This window comes from Petromyzon marinus, chromosome 46, assembly GCF_048934315.1.
Source record: "Petromyzon marinus isolate PM22_M1 ecotype Great Lakes invasive population chromosome 46, UKy_Petmar_22M1.pri1.0, whole genome shotgun sequence".
NCBI classification, from domain to species: domain Eukaryota; kingdom Metazoa; phylum Chordata; class Hyperoartia; order Petromyzontiformes; family Petromyzontidae; genus Petromyzon; species Petromyzon marinus.
Genome location: NC_133712.1, coordinates 14,399,244 through 14,415,404, shown reverse-complemented (window position 1 = coordinate 14,415,404; position 16,161 = coordinate 14,399,244). Strand labels below are relative to the sequence as shown.

Here is a 16,161-nt window from a genome sequence, read left to right as displayed (position 1 = left end):
CTGTTAGTGATCACCTATGCAGGCCGGCACGGTGCAAAAGGGGGTGTATGTAGACGCTTCGAGTGGGGTGGGGTGGGGGAGCTGTTATCCCATTAGACAGCACACGTAACGAATGGGAGAAAGTCAGCGTGCGTGGCGAGCTTTGGGAATCGATCGAGGCTGCGGCGGCAGCGGCTGCAGCGCTGGTGGCCCGCACCACGCACGCCTGCTCATCGCTTCCAGCACCCCTTGGCTCTCGTTGCAAAAGCGAGGCCGAGTCCACCTCGGGGAGGAGGTTCCACCTGCCCAGTGCCCTGCCGACAATCACCGTGCCCCCACGCACGCACGCACGCCCCTAAAAATATACACGCACGCACGAGCCAAAATTACCGAGCCCAGCACCGCTCTAAAATTATCGGAGCCCCGGGGGCGCGGCGGGGGCTCCCGTGGCGAAGGCTCCACGCGATCCATCTCTGTCGGCGGGGGGTGGGGAGTGGGGGGGCGCAATAATCACGACACCGTCAACGGGTACCTTTCATGTCGGAGCAATGCGTCCACTCACAGGCCTCACCGCCTCACCACCTCACTGCCTCGCACAAGAGAAGCGCCTGGGTTCGATTTCCAACCGGGGCGCCTTCTGTGTGGAGTTTTTCTACGTTCTCTTTCTCCCCCTGTCCCGCATGGGTTTCTTCCGGGTGCTCCGGTTTCCTCCCGTAGCTAAACAACGTACAATGCACCTGGCGTTTGCAATACTTCTCAACGTCACATAACCCTCTTGAAAAATGCCTTCGGACTCAGCGAGGCTGTCCTGGGCTCACAAGCGCCACTGCGCCCGGCCGGTCTACATTGGCTGTGGAGAGGCAATTTGGCTTTCCAATCGGTGTTTGGGGCGTGGAGAGGCTCAGCGCTGAGCGCCGGCTGTGCAGTTAACGAAGCGAGGGAGAAATGCGTGGATCCCTCCACAACCGGCCCTCTCTCCATGCCGCAACCACTGTCACCGCCACCTCCCTTCCCAAGGGACCCACCCACCCCTCCAGCAAGTCCCATCGGCACATTCACAACGTGCACCCAAAAGACCACACAAGCACCTCGATAACGCCCCACCTCGTGAGAATGATTCATCGCGATGGTCCATTACCCCTTACCCCAACCCACCCACCCTGACCCCAGCTACCCCAACCACACCCCACGTACTCCAACCTGCATCCCATCTAAAACCATCCACCCACCCTCACCACACCCACAACACCCACCTACCCTCATCCCGCCTACCTCAGTCACCCTTACGACACCTACCTCACCCTCACCCCCTTTATCACCCACCCTCAACCCACTTACCCCACACACCAACCCGCTCACCCACCCTCACCGTGTCCACCCACTCTCACCCCACCTACCCCACCCCCGTGGACAACTCGGCAACGGAGAAGGGGTCACGGTGGAGGAGGTCAGGCGAAAATTGGCGAGAGATGAATCGTAGGCCGCCGCCGCCGCCGCCACCACATCCCCCGCTCCCCCCCCCCCACCACACACTCCCACCCGGCTAAACCGCTTACGCACGGAGAAAAATAAATAAATTGCAGAGCACCGGCAAGCAGCCGCCTGCCTGCGAGGGGCCACACGCCGCTCTCCGATTTCACGCGAGAGCGGAGATTAATTTTGCGCGGTGCGTGCGGTCACCCGCCGCCGCCGCCGCGACCCCGGTGGTATCGCCGTCGCCATCGGCGGCCCACAAACCCGCGGCCAGAACCACCAGAACCTTCCCACTGGGGTGGCGAGCGTAGCGCCGCCGGCCGTGGCGGCACATGCTGCCGCGCGCGCATACATCATCAATGCCACTTTGTTCTGCTTTCATCATCATCACCATCATCATTATAATTATCACTCGCAACCTCGGACGTCTTTTGGACGTGACTGTCCGTCCGTCCCTCCCAGCCACCCAGCAAAACCTTAATTCTTAAATGGAGCCCTGTCTCTCTCCACCGTTCTCTTGCCTTCTCTGTACTGTACATCGCAATGTCTTGCTTTGTTTCTGTTCCTCTATCCCTCTGTCCCCTCTCCTCCCTCCACTGTATCTCACGCACTTCCCTCCTCCCTATCTCTCTCCCCATCTCTCTCTCTCTCTCTGTGTCACCTCTCACCCCACTTTCCTTATTCCCACATGTGCCTTTCTCATCTCAATATCTCTTACCTCTTCCCTAATCCTCCCTCTCCCACTGCTTGTCACTTTCCCTCGCTATCCTCATGTTGTTGATTTACTCTATAACACACCGGTGGGCTGAAGTAGTAACGAATCGGCGTTTTGTTTACGTGACAAATCCCTTACTAATTGGCTGTGTCGGGTGGTGGAGGGTTACGACACATTTATTCTTACGCGATCTAACCCAAAGACCTTTGTTATGCTTCTCTCTATTTCACGCCGTTTAACTTTCTCCCTGCCCCTCTGCTCTCCTATCTTCCTCCCTCCTCTATCACTCTCCCTCACCTACCTCCTCTCCCTCCTCTCTCGCATTTGCGCGGGATCCACGGCCGGGTGGAGGGTGGGGAGGCGGGCGACGTCATCACGCTGATGTGCTCGGTGACGTCACCACCACACAGGCAGGAAGCCAGCCAGCAAAACCTTGTTTTAAATATATAGCATCATGTCACTTATTGTTATCACCGTTTGGAATTAACGGCGTCAGGTTCAAGGTCCAACGACGCAGAGTGACGCACGACATGACCGATGATACACGGAGAGATGGGGTCTCGGATGGCGATGGGAATCCTGGACGTGACTGCTTGTTTCCGGAATTCGGCTCCGAAGGGATTTGACTGCAGTTAATAGGATGAGTACTGTGCGGGATCCGGCTGAGGTTCTTGCAGGGGCTTATTTTATTATTCAACATCATGACGCGTGTTTACACAGGAAAGCCTCACCGAGCCTCAAGACTGTGTCTCATCAGGAGTCAGGCGAGCTTCAAGCAATGCTGGTGAGCTGCCAGATGTTACAGGCAAGGACCTTCCAAACAAAAGACTACTAGTTATGTAATACACAACACACAATAATCGTTGTGCGATCGTGGAGAGTATTAAATCATTATCGTGTCTCTTCTTTGGTTCTTTCGGTAAAGTCACGTAGAATGAGAATAAAATAATAAAATAAAACAATAAAATCCTCACGACGTTTCGGCCACAACACAAGTGGCCTTCTTCAGGTGAAAGGAACAAACCTGTCGGGACGACAGAGCCTGTTTACCCAAGAAAGCCTCACCGAGTCTCGAGACTCCTTTTCAGGAGGGCCCTGCCAAGTTTTCGAAGAAGGGGGCGACATTACTGCTGCGTGTAACTGCAATTGAGTCATTTGCAGGTAATGTTTCACCATTGGGATGTTTGGCCAATGCCAGCGACATTGTTGGTTTTTGTTTGGAGGGAATGAAACCAGAGAACCTGGAGGAAATCCACGCAGAACCAGAAGGGAAAATACAAACGCCACTCTCACGCTCTCAAACTCCGCCCAACAGGGAGAGAAACAAGCAAACTCGACTCTCTCTCACACTCTGCAGAGCAGGGGGAGAACATATAAGCTCCACTCACTCTTACACTCTCGCCCACTCTGCCCAACAGGGGAAGAACACACAAACTCGACTGACACTCTCTCTCTCACACACTCTACCCAACAGGAGTGTGACCACACAAACTCGACTCACACTCTCTCTCTCACACTCTACCCAACAGGAGTGTGAACACACAAACTCGACTCACAATCTCTCTCTCACACTCTACCCAACAGGAGTGTGAACACACAAACTCGACTGACACTCTCTCTCACACTCTCCCCAACAGGAGTGTGAATACACAAACTCGACTGACACTCTCTCTCTCTCACTCTACCCAACAGGAGTGTGAACACACAAACTCGACTCACACTCTCTCTCTCACACTCTACCCAACAGGAGTGTGAACACACAAACTCGGCTCACAATCTCTCTCTCACACTCTACCCAACAGGAGTGTGAACACACAAACTCGACTGACACTCTCTCACCCACACTCTACCCAACAGGAGTGTGAATACACAAACTCGACTGACACTCTCTCTCTCTCACTCTACCCAACAGGAGTGTGAACACACAAACTCGACTGACACTCTCTCTCTCACACTCTACCCAACAGGAGTGTGAACACACAAACTCGGCTCACACTCTCTCTCTCACACTCTACCCAACAGGAGTGTGAACACACAAACTCGACTCACACTCTCTCTCACTCTACCCAACAGGAGTGTGAACACACAAACTCCACTCACACTCTCTCACCCACACTCTACCCAACAGGAGTGTGAACACACAAACTCGACTCACACTCTCTCTCACACTCTACCCAACAGGAGTGTGAACACACAAACTCGACTGACACTCTCTCTCTCACACTCTACCCAACGGGGGAAGAACATATAAACTTCACACACTCTGCAAAACAGGGGGATAACATACAAACTCGATTCACATTCTCTCCCACACTTGCAGAACAGGGGGATAACATACACACTCAACACACACTCTCTCTCACACTGCAGAGTAGACGGAGAACACACAAACTCAACACACACTCTCTCTCACACTCTGCAGAGTAGGGGGAGAACATATCAACTCCACTCGCTCACTCACACTCTGCAGAACAGGGGGAGAACATACAAACTCAACACACACTCTCTCTCACACTCTGCAGAGTAAGGGGAGAACATATCAACTCCACTCGCTCACTCACACTGCCCAACAGGGGGAGAACGCACACAAACTCGACTCAAGAGAGTGAATCGAACACCGGGCACCTCTTGCCGCGAGGCGCGAGCATCACCGACCGTGCCGCCTCCACCCTCGCCGCCCCGATGGCGCCGAGCGGGGGCCGCCGGGGGCCGCCGGGGGCCGCCGGGGGCGCGCGAGCACTCACCGTAGTGCGCCTGCAGCGCCTGCGGCTTGAGGAATCGGCTGCAGAGCCGGCACCCCACCAGGTAGAACTCGTCCTGCGAGGGGCAGTGTCCAAACAGGTGCATGTCTGCAACGAGACGGAGCAAGGGCCGGTCAGGGACGGTCAGCGCCGGCGGCTCGCGCCGCGCTCCTTCGCGAGGGCAGACCCGGGGGAGAGGGGGGCGGGGGGAGCCTCGGCGAGTCTCGCCTCTCCGTTGCTCCTTTCGCCGCGAGGTTTTCCGCGGGAGGCGGCGACGCTGACGCGCGCGTTTTATTCTAAACCCGTCCGAGTAAACATTTTTTTCGAATTTGTTAAATTAGAAATTTGGACCGCGACGGCGGCGCACACGTTGCCTATTCCTGGACGCGGTGCGGGAATGAACGCCTTCAATGGCGGCTTTCATCCAGCAGTGGATTGACAACGGGCCGTGAACTGTACGTGTATAAGCGTACACTTTTGTTCTTTCCCGCGAGACAATATAATTGATGTGACTATGAAGCACGGCCGTTGCCCGAAACGTTGCCTGTTTTATCTTTTCCTTTTAGGGACACAGTATCCTTGACGAAGATGCCGAGTTTCTCGTTGTGTGCGATGGTGCGCCACTGCCAATGCAACTACAACTCTGTTAAATTTGCGTGAATAATTAATTACCAACGGATTTCATATCTGCATCCAAACATTCACACGTTTGGTTTTTCCGGCCTCCACCTCTAAATGAGCAACGTCACACGCACACACGCAGATACACAAAGATACACACGCAGACGCAACAACGCAGACACACACACACAAAGACTCCCCCATTCGTCTTAACAGCCTGTTGGGCAACAGCTGTTAGTGAGCACCTATGAAGGCCTGCACAGCACAGGAGGGGGTTGGTGACCAGCACCACACCTGCCCGCCTTTGTCTCCCCTGTCGGGATCTTTACACATCCTACCAGGTACTCATTCGAGGCCGACTCGGCACACACGCGCACAAAGACACACGCACGCACACAAAAACAAAGACGGGCGCACACACGCACACACTCCCCGGCGAGATGGTTGCCCGCCTTCCGGGGCTACTTAATAAAACGTTTCCGTCGCAGGCTCGTGCAGACGGGCGAGAAGCGGCAGGCAGGAGGGAGAGTGGGCAGCCCAGACAGACGTCTCCCTTGGGTGCCTGGCCGCCTCTTTCAGAAGGCGGCGGTGGTGATGGCGGTGACGCGGAGCGTAATCGTGGTGGTGAAAGTGGGGGTGCCTGTGGTGGTGTTCGTGGTGGTTGTGGCGGTAGTGGTGGTCGCGATGGTGATCGTGGTGGTGATCGTGGCAGTAGTGGCGGTGGTCATGGCGATGGTGGTCGTGGTGATCGTACTAGTGGTGGTGGCCATAGTAGTGGCAGCAGCGGTGATGGTGGTGGCGGTTGTGATTGTGAACATTCCAAATGACTGCACAAAACATGATTGTTTAGGTTTGTCTGGTCCACATGAGGAGAGACACATGGCAGAAATATATATATAAACCTGTTTATTAAGGAAATATCAATTATAATTGACTAGGAAAGCCTCGCTGAGAGGATGCTGCACACATTGGGGTGTTTGGCCACGAATTCCACTAATTAAGAGTTTGGCCTTCATGGAGGAGGAAACCGGATGAACCCGGAGAAAACCCAGCACCGCACTGTGTACGAGGAGGGGGTGACATTCAAAAGCACCGCACCGATAGCTTCACCAATCCGCCGCTCGACTGTTACCTCTCTACATTTTTTCCCACCAGTACCGTTACCGTAATCGCAGAAAGGCACAAACACCAACCAAGTTAATATATATTGTATAAAAAAAACAAGTCAACCAGAAACCGCGTACGTTGACGTACAAAGACAAAGACCCCCCATGTAGCCTTAACAGGCTGTTGGGGCAAGTGCTGTTAGCCAACACCTATGAAGGCCGGCATGACACACGAGGGGGTGGGTGGCCAGCACCACGCCCGGCCGCCTTTGTCTCCCCAGTGGCGTTGTTTACGCACCGCACCGGGTACTCATTTGAGGCTGAATCGACCTAGGGGAGGCCCAGGACCCATTCAGATAAGCGTCACTGGCGTTGGCCGTGAGCTGGAATGTAACCCGGGTCGCGGGGTTCGTAGTGCAGCGCGCTAACCGCTACACTACCGCTCTCCACGCGTAGAGGTGCACACACGTGTCTGTCAAATTAACATTTAAAACTGAAATAAAATCTACAAAGGTAAAGGCGCAGGTCTGCAATGTATTACTGACGCTACTGCTAATGGAAAGAAACTCTGCTTGAGACAGCCTTCGAGAGAGCCCCTCTCGAGGTTATTTTGTCTGAGAAGCGGTGAGTGTACCCACACTTTCCTCCACGACACACGCGATCTGCTGATCGACTGACTGTGGTGCACCTGCTGATGCTGCTGGGTGGAGACGCCCAGCAAGAAATCTGTCCCATTGTTTCGACTGCCGCGCCGGGAGATTTAACCAGTGCCTCTTGAAGAATGTCCGCATGCCGGCTGCACGGGGCAGGCTGTCGGCGTGCAGGCTGTACGAGAAAGGTTGTCCGTGTGCAGGCTGCACTAGACAGGCTATCCCGTGTGCAGAAGTCCAGTTTGATAAAAAAAAAGCATAATTTAATTTGGCTAAATGGTGACGGCAATTGAGACAACCTTCGCGAAACGCCTCCGAGTGCCCGTTATCCCAGCGGTGGTTAAAGCACGTCATTAAGCGGCTCTTAACGAGCGAGGGAGGGACCGACCCCCCCATCCCCGCCACAGCTGCCAGGAGGCACAACCCACCCACCCTCCTCGCACCCCAGTAGCCTTATTAAAGAGCCGTTAACGAGCCTGTGAAAGGGAGATAATTGGTCGCAAAATATTTTGAGAGTGGGCAGCAGCGGCATCGAGCGGCTATTGTGATTCCAGCAGGAGGTGTCGCAGGGGTCAGGGTGGAGCTAAGCCGTTACTTGTTGAGCTATGCTGTTACTAATGGAGCTATGCTGTAACGATTTAAGCTACGCTGTTACTGATGGAGCTATGCTGTTACCGATAGCCAAACCACAATTCTAATCACAGCTGCACGGCACAGTACCTGCACTATTCCTACTACTGCCATCATCGTCATCATCGATGATGGAGATAAAACTCAGTTATAGGCTGAGCGTCACCTGAACCAACAAACACGTGAGAACTGCCCTGTCCACCTGACCCTCGCCTATAGCAGCACAAACCTCAACCGTCGTGCTGAACTAAAAGACAGACGGACCATTGGGAAAAATAACGAAGGAAAGAATGATCGGACACGACACCCGCACGCATTCCCTGGCACACACGCACACCCTCTTACAAAGGCGCACGCAGGCACACACACGCGGGCACACGCTCGCATGCACTGTCTGGCCACGACACCGGAGGACGGCTGCATTACGTAAACGCAACGGGCGTGCGTGCGCATGTGTGCAAGTGTGCGTGCCGCACGTGCATGCATGTGGGTGTGTGTAGGCATGTGTAGGTGTGTGTAGGTGTGTGTGTAGGCGTGTGGATGTCTTGGGTGGCGGAGGGGGCATAGCTCTGACATCATGCCTACACGGTCTAACCTAAAATAAACAAATCATGTCATGACGATTGCTTGAATCTTACATAACCTCACGCGCACTTCTCAATGTGTATCGGTACTAAGCGAACATCAGAACCGATTTGAATCCACGACTCGACGGAGCGTCACATCATGAGTATTCAACGGGAAGGCCCAATCACGTGTGCCCAATCTCGCGTGACCTCAAAGGTCTGAGCGCGGTTGAGCCTGGGTTTTACATGGATGGGAATGCCAGGTGATCTTGGGCTACGTAGTGGCTTGGGCTACGTAGTGCCCAGTAGGTAGCAGTACAGCACTTGAATTTTGAATCTATCTGTGTGGTGCTTTGAGTGTTAACCCCCTATGTGTGGTGGGTTTTCTCCGGGTTCTCCGTTTTCCTCCCACACAAAGCCAAACTCTCATCAATGGAGTTGACCAAACCATGCCAATGCAGAAAAGCAGTTATTGAGACTGGGTTAAGATCTCCTTTTCTTGATAAACAGATTACGAGACCAAATCACCCGGAATGCACCCGATATAGTCAGAAGCTAAGCAGGAATTTAGCCTGGATAGTGCTTGGATGGGTATCCACCATGTACATAATGTGTCTTATATAGGCCACTATAGGGCCATGTTATCGGCAGAGAACAGTGCAGCAAAATCCACTGTTGGACTGCACTATGCTCCAATGACTATGCTCCCCACCTTCACCAACCGGCACTGATCGGTGCGGTATTGTCAAACAGCTCTCACAATCCACAAGGCGTGGGGAGGCCCTCATCCAGCAGTGGATTGACACTGGGCTGTGCCCATACCTGCATGTCACATGTGGTGCAGATAGAAACCAAAATAAAAGTTTTGTAATGTGTATATTTGCTAAGTTATCAAGCACAGGGCCAAGATACTAAACGGGAACCCTGCTGAAAACAGTCTTCACACCCAGAAACCTTCCCAAATAAACACATTTTAAAATATATATATCTAGAATAATAACATCATCGTTACAATCCGGTGTGTTTGGGTCGTGCCACGTGTTGTTCGGCACGATGTTGCCCGACTCGTCGCGCCACGCGCTGGGAGCTTCTTCAGTTCTTGATGAAGGTTCAGTTTCCAAAGAAGCTCCCAGCGCGTGGGGCCAAACGTCAGACAACATCGCGCCGACCAACACGCAGTGAACATGCAATGGAGAGCCATAGATCAGCACCACCGCAGAATTGCACGGAGTTGTGTTATATAGTTGTGATGCAGGAACTTAGGTTTAAAACAATATTAATACAAAAAACAGGGTCATGGAGAAAAAACAGCTGAGGTAAAACCCCAATGTATATTAGATGATAATAAAAATACTAGCGCACAATGCAAATAATTTGCGATAATTCAATGTTTTTAACAATTCCAACTCTGGAAAATTACGACAAAATCAACAATGAACCCACGTGTGCGTTGGAAACAATTTCAAGCAGCCAGCAGCACGTGCAATTACAACAGCAGCAGCAGCCACCACTCGCTATCAAGTTACGGTGTCACCATGAAGGTGCTTGTGCCAGGCTAGGTGCACTATGAGGCTGTCACGTGAAGTGTGGAAGGCTTGCTGCTGACAGGAGATCACGGGACAGACCCAGGTGCCGTGGATTGAACGACTCAGATGCACCACCTGTTTCCCTCTGTGCCACCTCACTGCGTGTTAACTGCACAGCCCGTGGAAGCAGCTATCACAGAACTACTTAGTGAAGTCCCTTGAAGTGACCTCTGGTACACACAGAGTTTGGCGCGCTGATTTCCTAGGTTTCCCTGCTAGAGAGAATGGCGTGCGTCGCGTGACATTAAAACCGATATTTAAAATTCTCAGAGCTGGGAAAATCATTAAGAGTTGAATGCATTTGGATAATTTTGTCACTTTCTGACTGAGAGGTTTCCCTACTTTGTGGAACTGCCCCCCTTAAGCCCACCCAGCTAACGAGGTCAAGGTCGGACCGATCGCACGCATTGCACGTCCCCACCGCGTCACCTTCTCTGTTGAGCCGCATGACTTCCCGGTTCTTGTGCGACGAATCCTTTCCAGTGCCAGCGGCACCAACATCCTCCCAGTCAGAAGGTCCTGGGACAGAGAGAGGAGCACAATACAGACACGCACACACACACAAACGCATGTGTTATTAGTCGCCAAACAAAATGCTGTTCGCGAGCACCCATTAAAGCCACGAGGGCATGGCCAGTACCACGCACGCCTCACTGACTTTGTCTCCCCAGTGCTCATGTTTTTGAGACATCACACCAGTTCCTCATTTCAGGCCTAGTCAACCTAGCGGTGGCTCTGAAACCGGTCGTTACTGATGTTAGCCGTGGCCAGGAGTGACCCGCAAGCCACAAGGCTTGAAGCCACTCCTACACACACACAGACACACGTGACCTTTTACCTGAAAACACACATTCACATCCGCTTGCACACAGAAGCACCCACATAACACTGAGCAACCCCACCAATATGACCTGTTTGTTTGCATGTGCATACATACAAGGGGCAAGAGCAGTGGCTCAGTATTCAGCGCACTCTATTACTGTTACCAAAGTTCGATTCCCGGCCGTGGCTGGTGATATTTGGGCCTCCTACATCACCAACCTGTACTAACCAGAATTGTGAAGTATGGCGAAAATCCCGTCCCCGTGACAGAAATTGCGTGGATTTTCATCTAGCAGCAGCTTGTGGGAAAACCCTGTGTGACATATAAACGTCACCTCGTTCTCGGCCGCCATTACCCACCACTTGCCCTGTGTGACCTGTGCCTGCCTAGGTGCAAGCTGAGGTTCCCGGTTTGAATGGCAAAGGCCCGCGAGCGAGCAAGAGGTCACGGGACCAGGCCCGTATGCTGTGGGTTTGTGGCAGCTGTGATGAACCGCGCGTTTCTGTGCTGTCCGCTAGCCACGTTCGCGTTGGCCGGTGCTACACATGTTGTGTCAGCGCTACGCCTCGTGCCGATTAATGCGGGGGTCCCCCCGTGGCTCCTCCAGGGACCCTCAGGGCCTTGTTCTCGGCTCTGGCTCGGCCTCCAATGCTCCGGCTCAAAGCCGCTCGGTTGCGTTCAGTGACGCGCGAGCGGCTCGGCCATAGCCCAGCACAGGCAGAGCTCCGTGGAAATCCTGAGCGTGGCTGGGAACCGTGCTCAGTGCCGGCTCAAGTTGAGGCAGAGCCAAGCTTGAGCTCAGCCGTGACTAAGAATACGGGCCTCACGCTGCTCGCTGGGCATAGAACAATTCACTCATGACCAGGGCCTGAGTGCTCACCAAAAATGTTCACGTCACTGGTAAAAGACTGCAGCAGGTGGCACGTTAGTATTAGCCACAGTCAGACAGAGGTGTGGTGGTGTGCCAGATAAGAGTCATGATATTTTTATGAATTTTCATGATTCCAGGTCATGATTCGATTCAAGAATCAACTGCAGTGTATTTTGTCTCAGTTGTGTGGGTCTCCGTGTGAATGTATGGGTCTCTATGCAAGTCTATGGGTCTCCACAATACATGGATTAATATACTGGAGCATCTAAATACAACCCGCACCTACCGACACTGTACCAAGATATTGGGCAAATCTATGTTCGAGAGAGAGGTCGTCAATCAGGGGCAGAGGAGTCGGCAGTATGGACGGCTGGGAGGAAGTTCAGACGATGCAGGTAGAGGTTGACTGGGAGCTTCGATGGAAATCCTTGGTTGGAAGGTACGTCTGCTCCGCATCGACTCATGTGTCCTGCATGTCTAGCGTGTTCCGGTCTAGTTTGCACTGTGTTCTGTCCCGTTTGTCCCATCTCGACTGCCCGTCCCATCGTCTGTACTGCCTTTCGTTCGTACGGTCAGCTTTGTACCATCTTCATCGTTTGGTACAGTGGGTCTCATTCCTTTCCGTCTGTACTTGCAGTCTCGTCCGCACTTCCTCTCTCATTTGTTCCGTTTCACCTGTCCCGCGCGCTCTCTCTTTCTCTCTCTCGCGCATGCGCGCGCATTTTTATAACCATTAGCCTAAAGGAAACATTCGCCAGCATTTTTCACGAAGCAAAATTACGGGTTTCCTGCGCTCGCTATTCCCCGCGTGTCCCACAAGCGTACCAAAGCGCAGTTTAAAACAACGGATCGGTTCATCATCGATGGACGCCTTGCACGGGCTCGCCGCTGTCATCAGGCAGTCGATCAGCTCCCTCCAAGGTCAACATCAAAACATCACCACTCCCGGGGTTGCCTCGAGTCCACGGGGCACTCAAGTGGCCCCTTAAATCTGGCCAAAGTGCCCAAGTGAAAGTCAGGTCAAAGCCACGTGCTGCCTTAAGCGAGCACCGAGATGGTGCGCATCCTGTTCACCTGAGCCAGTGATGGGAACTTATACATTCCTATGGCGGGAGTAAGTCCACCCCATGGGAGAACAACAATTGGGTTAGATCGCGTTAATGTGTCGTTAACCCCCCCCCCCCCCAAAAAAACCCTCTATTATGGATATTGGTCGCGAAAGCCTAATTGTTAAACCAACCACAATTTACTTCCCTACAAAGTGGTAATCAATTTTTTAAAAATGTGAAGAGTTTAAACTACCCCACCCACCCCCCGAAACAGGATTTGAACTCGCAACCTTCCGACTGAGAGCCGCTCTCGCTCTACCCCTGAGCCACCGGGGGGTCGGATATCGAGTGGGGTAAATGAATGGGCTGGGACGGGGGGTGGTTAATGGATGTGTTGGGACAGGGGGGGGGGGGGTTAATGATGGAACGACGGTGGCAGGATGCAGACCGAGATGCAATGCGTGGAGGGGGAATGAGTGACTGAAGGACTGAGTGAGTGGGTGCACGCGTGGAACGATACAATGATGCAATGGTTGGCGACCTGACTGACCGCGCGACGATGGTCAAGTGCCCGCGCCTGATGCTGTAACGTAACACTTGCGCACGGCAAGGATACAACACGCACGCCCGCTGTTGTGGCAAGTGCTGTCACAGTCACTTACTCCTCACCGCCCTCGCCCGTTCACCACGCACAACACGAAACGCAACAAACACCCACACCCACCCCTCCACCCCCCGTGCCAGACTTTTCCAATGCACTGACCGTGTTCCCTCAAATGTCGCGTCTGCGAGGCGCGCATTGAAGGCGAGCCAGCAGCGGTCATTCCACGTTACTACGGCGAGGCGGTGGTGTCATGCCAACGCATAGCACGCGCAAGGAGGCAGTCGTGGTAATTCCACACTACGATGACGGGTCAGTGGTGCCGAATGGTACCACGTACACGAGTCATTCCACATTACTATGACGCAGTCGAATAATGCAAATCACGACACCGACGAACGTAACACACTGAAGCCAGGGACGGCCATTCCACGTTCACATGACGGGACAGAGAGGCGACCGGTGCACAAGACACGCGCGCGGAGCAAGGGGCGAGCGATGCCAACTGCACGTTACTCTGACGCGGCCGAGTCGAACCCAAAGCGCAACACCGCCAGCAGCAGCAACAGCATCGACAACCACCAACATCACCACTCAACACAAGCGACCACAAGATCGACCCCATCATCATCAACCCACGTCCCCCCACTTATGATGATGACGAAGCGACCGACCGCCCCCCCCAAACCACCCACAATAAAGAAACCGCCATGGCTCACCATCCCCGCACTGAACCCTGGCCGCGTCCACCAGGGTGGCCCAGGGCCGACTCGCGAACGCTTCGGGGCTCGGTAGCCGCCTCCCTCTCCGCTCCCTCTGCGCGTCGCCACCGCCTTCCCCGTCCGCGGCCGCCATGAGCGGCCTAGCGCCCTCCCCGGGGCCGCGGCCGAGCCTCGCCGTTGCCTAGCCGGACCCGCCGGCCGGCACGCGCCCTCGTCCGGCCCACTCGGCCCGCCTTGTCCGCTCCGCCTGGCCCGCCCGGCCCGCCCGGCCCGGCCCGCCCGGCAGCGGGACAATCCGTCGACATCCGCCGATAAAATCGGTCCCGGACGCCCGTTTGTGCGGCCGCCCGGACGCTCGAGAGGCTCAAGGGTTCGGTGCGCTGTTCCTTTCTGACCGCCGACGTCGGATGCGTTCGCGAGCGTCCTCGGGAGGCCAACACGGGAGGGCGCCGCCTTAGGCCGCCATTGAGGCGCTGGGTGGCCGCGGGGCTCGGCTAGTGGCGCGGCCGGGACGCGGCCGCTAGAGGGCGGCACGCGGCGCCCCCTACAGCCGCCCGTACCCCCACCATGGGGGCAGCAGCGGCTGCCTGCTGGGCAGCGAGTAAATTAATTATAAACAAGCCGCCAGCACACTCCATTAAGTGAGCGTCGGGCTTTGTTAGGTGATAATATACACAGACGACCGCCGTTACGTAGCTTCAAGTAAAAAAAATATGTTTTTTAACCCAACAACAACCTCTCTACCCCTCCCATCCCAGTCCCCGTGTTTGCAGCCGACAGTGGAGAATTCACTGTTGCTGCTCAAAGGTGACGGTTAATGGTGTATTTTGAATGAATGCAGGGAATTGCATCACGTTTCAAATTGAAGATCAATAAATACTTTGCAAGAGCACCTCGTTGATTGCCAGGCTGATGCCATAAATCTCACAAAGCAAAGTTACCCACAATTCAACGCCTAAGACCAAATCACTGTCAATTAGAGTCGACACCTTTTTCCACTGCAGACCAATTCCGGGAACATTTCTCAGTTGGCCTGGTTCTGTGATCAACACTGTGAAGTTTACTGCAATAAAGTTCAACACTATTAATTGCAAAACTGTTTTTTTTTTTACCAGGTAAGGCCCACTGAGCTATGTGGCTCTTAAATTTCGATTTAAAGCTTTCGATTTAAAGCTTTCGTGACTGCAAGGATTCATCTTCTTTGGTTCTTTCGGTAAAGTCACGTAGAATGAGAATAAAATAATAAAATAACACAATAAAATTCTCACGACGTTTCGGCCACAACGCAAGCGGCCGTCCTCAGGTGAAAGGTACAGACCTGTCGGGACGACAGAGCTTCACCTGAAGACGGCCGCTTGCGTTGTGGCCGAAACGTCGTGAGAATTTTATTGTATTATGTGGCTCTTTTTCAGAAGCAACCTGGCCACAAATGATAGCTCAACGAAGTGGCTTATCACGTGGAAATTTCTCGCAGCGAAATATTTAAAATGCATGTTTCTAAATCCACGTGACCACGGGAGAACACGCAAACTACAAATATAGAGGCGTCAGAGTTGGGATCGAATCTACGACCTCCTGCATACCAGGCGAAGGAGATAACATATCGCCACCACGGTGCCCACACAACAATAGCGGAACTGCATAAATCAACTCTTGCCACCCGAACACAGATGCGAGTACCCGGACTACACTGGCTCAAACCTGAACTTGTGGTAACACGCCCGTGAATGCACTTAATCTCATCAGATGAAAAACAAAAATGTAACCACCCTTTCATCAATAACACTGTCGCTCTGGAGGGAAAATGTAGAAAATAGATTTTGATTTAAAGCTTTCGTGACTGCAGTAATTCATATTCTTAGCTCTTTCGGTAAAGACACACCTGATGACGACCGTTTGTGTTATGGTCGAAACGTCGTGATAATTTTTATTGTTATATATATTTTATTATTTTATTGTTTCCCTTTAACGTGACTTTACGGAAAGAGCTAAGAATATGTAGAAAATAAGTAACGTTTCGGGCAATGG

At 53.3% G+C, this 16,161-nt stretch overlaps 1 protein-coding gene across 1 annotated transcript in view; it reads right to left on the bottom strand.

The window, feature by feature from the left end:
* LOC116952257 (uncharacterized) overlaps positions 1-14,860 on the bottom strand; it is a 34,151-nt gene extending 19,291 nt beyond the window's left edge. Inside the window, exons 1-3 of the mRNA XM_076074234.1 lie at positions 14,131-14,860; positions 10,497-10,586; positions 4,912-5,016 (exon numbers count right to left, since the gene is read on the bottom strand). Coding sequence (XP_075930349.1) covers positions 4,912-5,016; positions 10,497-10,586; positions 14,131-14,266 — 331 coding nt within the window. The 5' untranslated portion in view covers positions 14,267-14,860. The remainder of the gene's footprint in view (positions 1-4,911; positions 5,017-10,496; positions 10,587-14,130) is intronic.
* Positions 14,861-16,161: the final 1,301 nt, after the last annotated feature.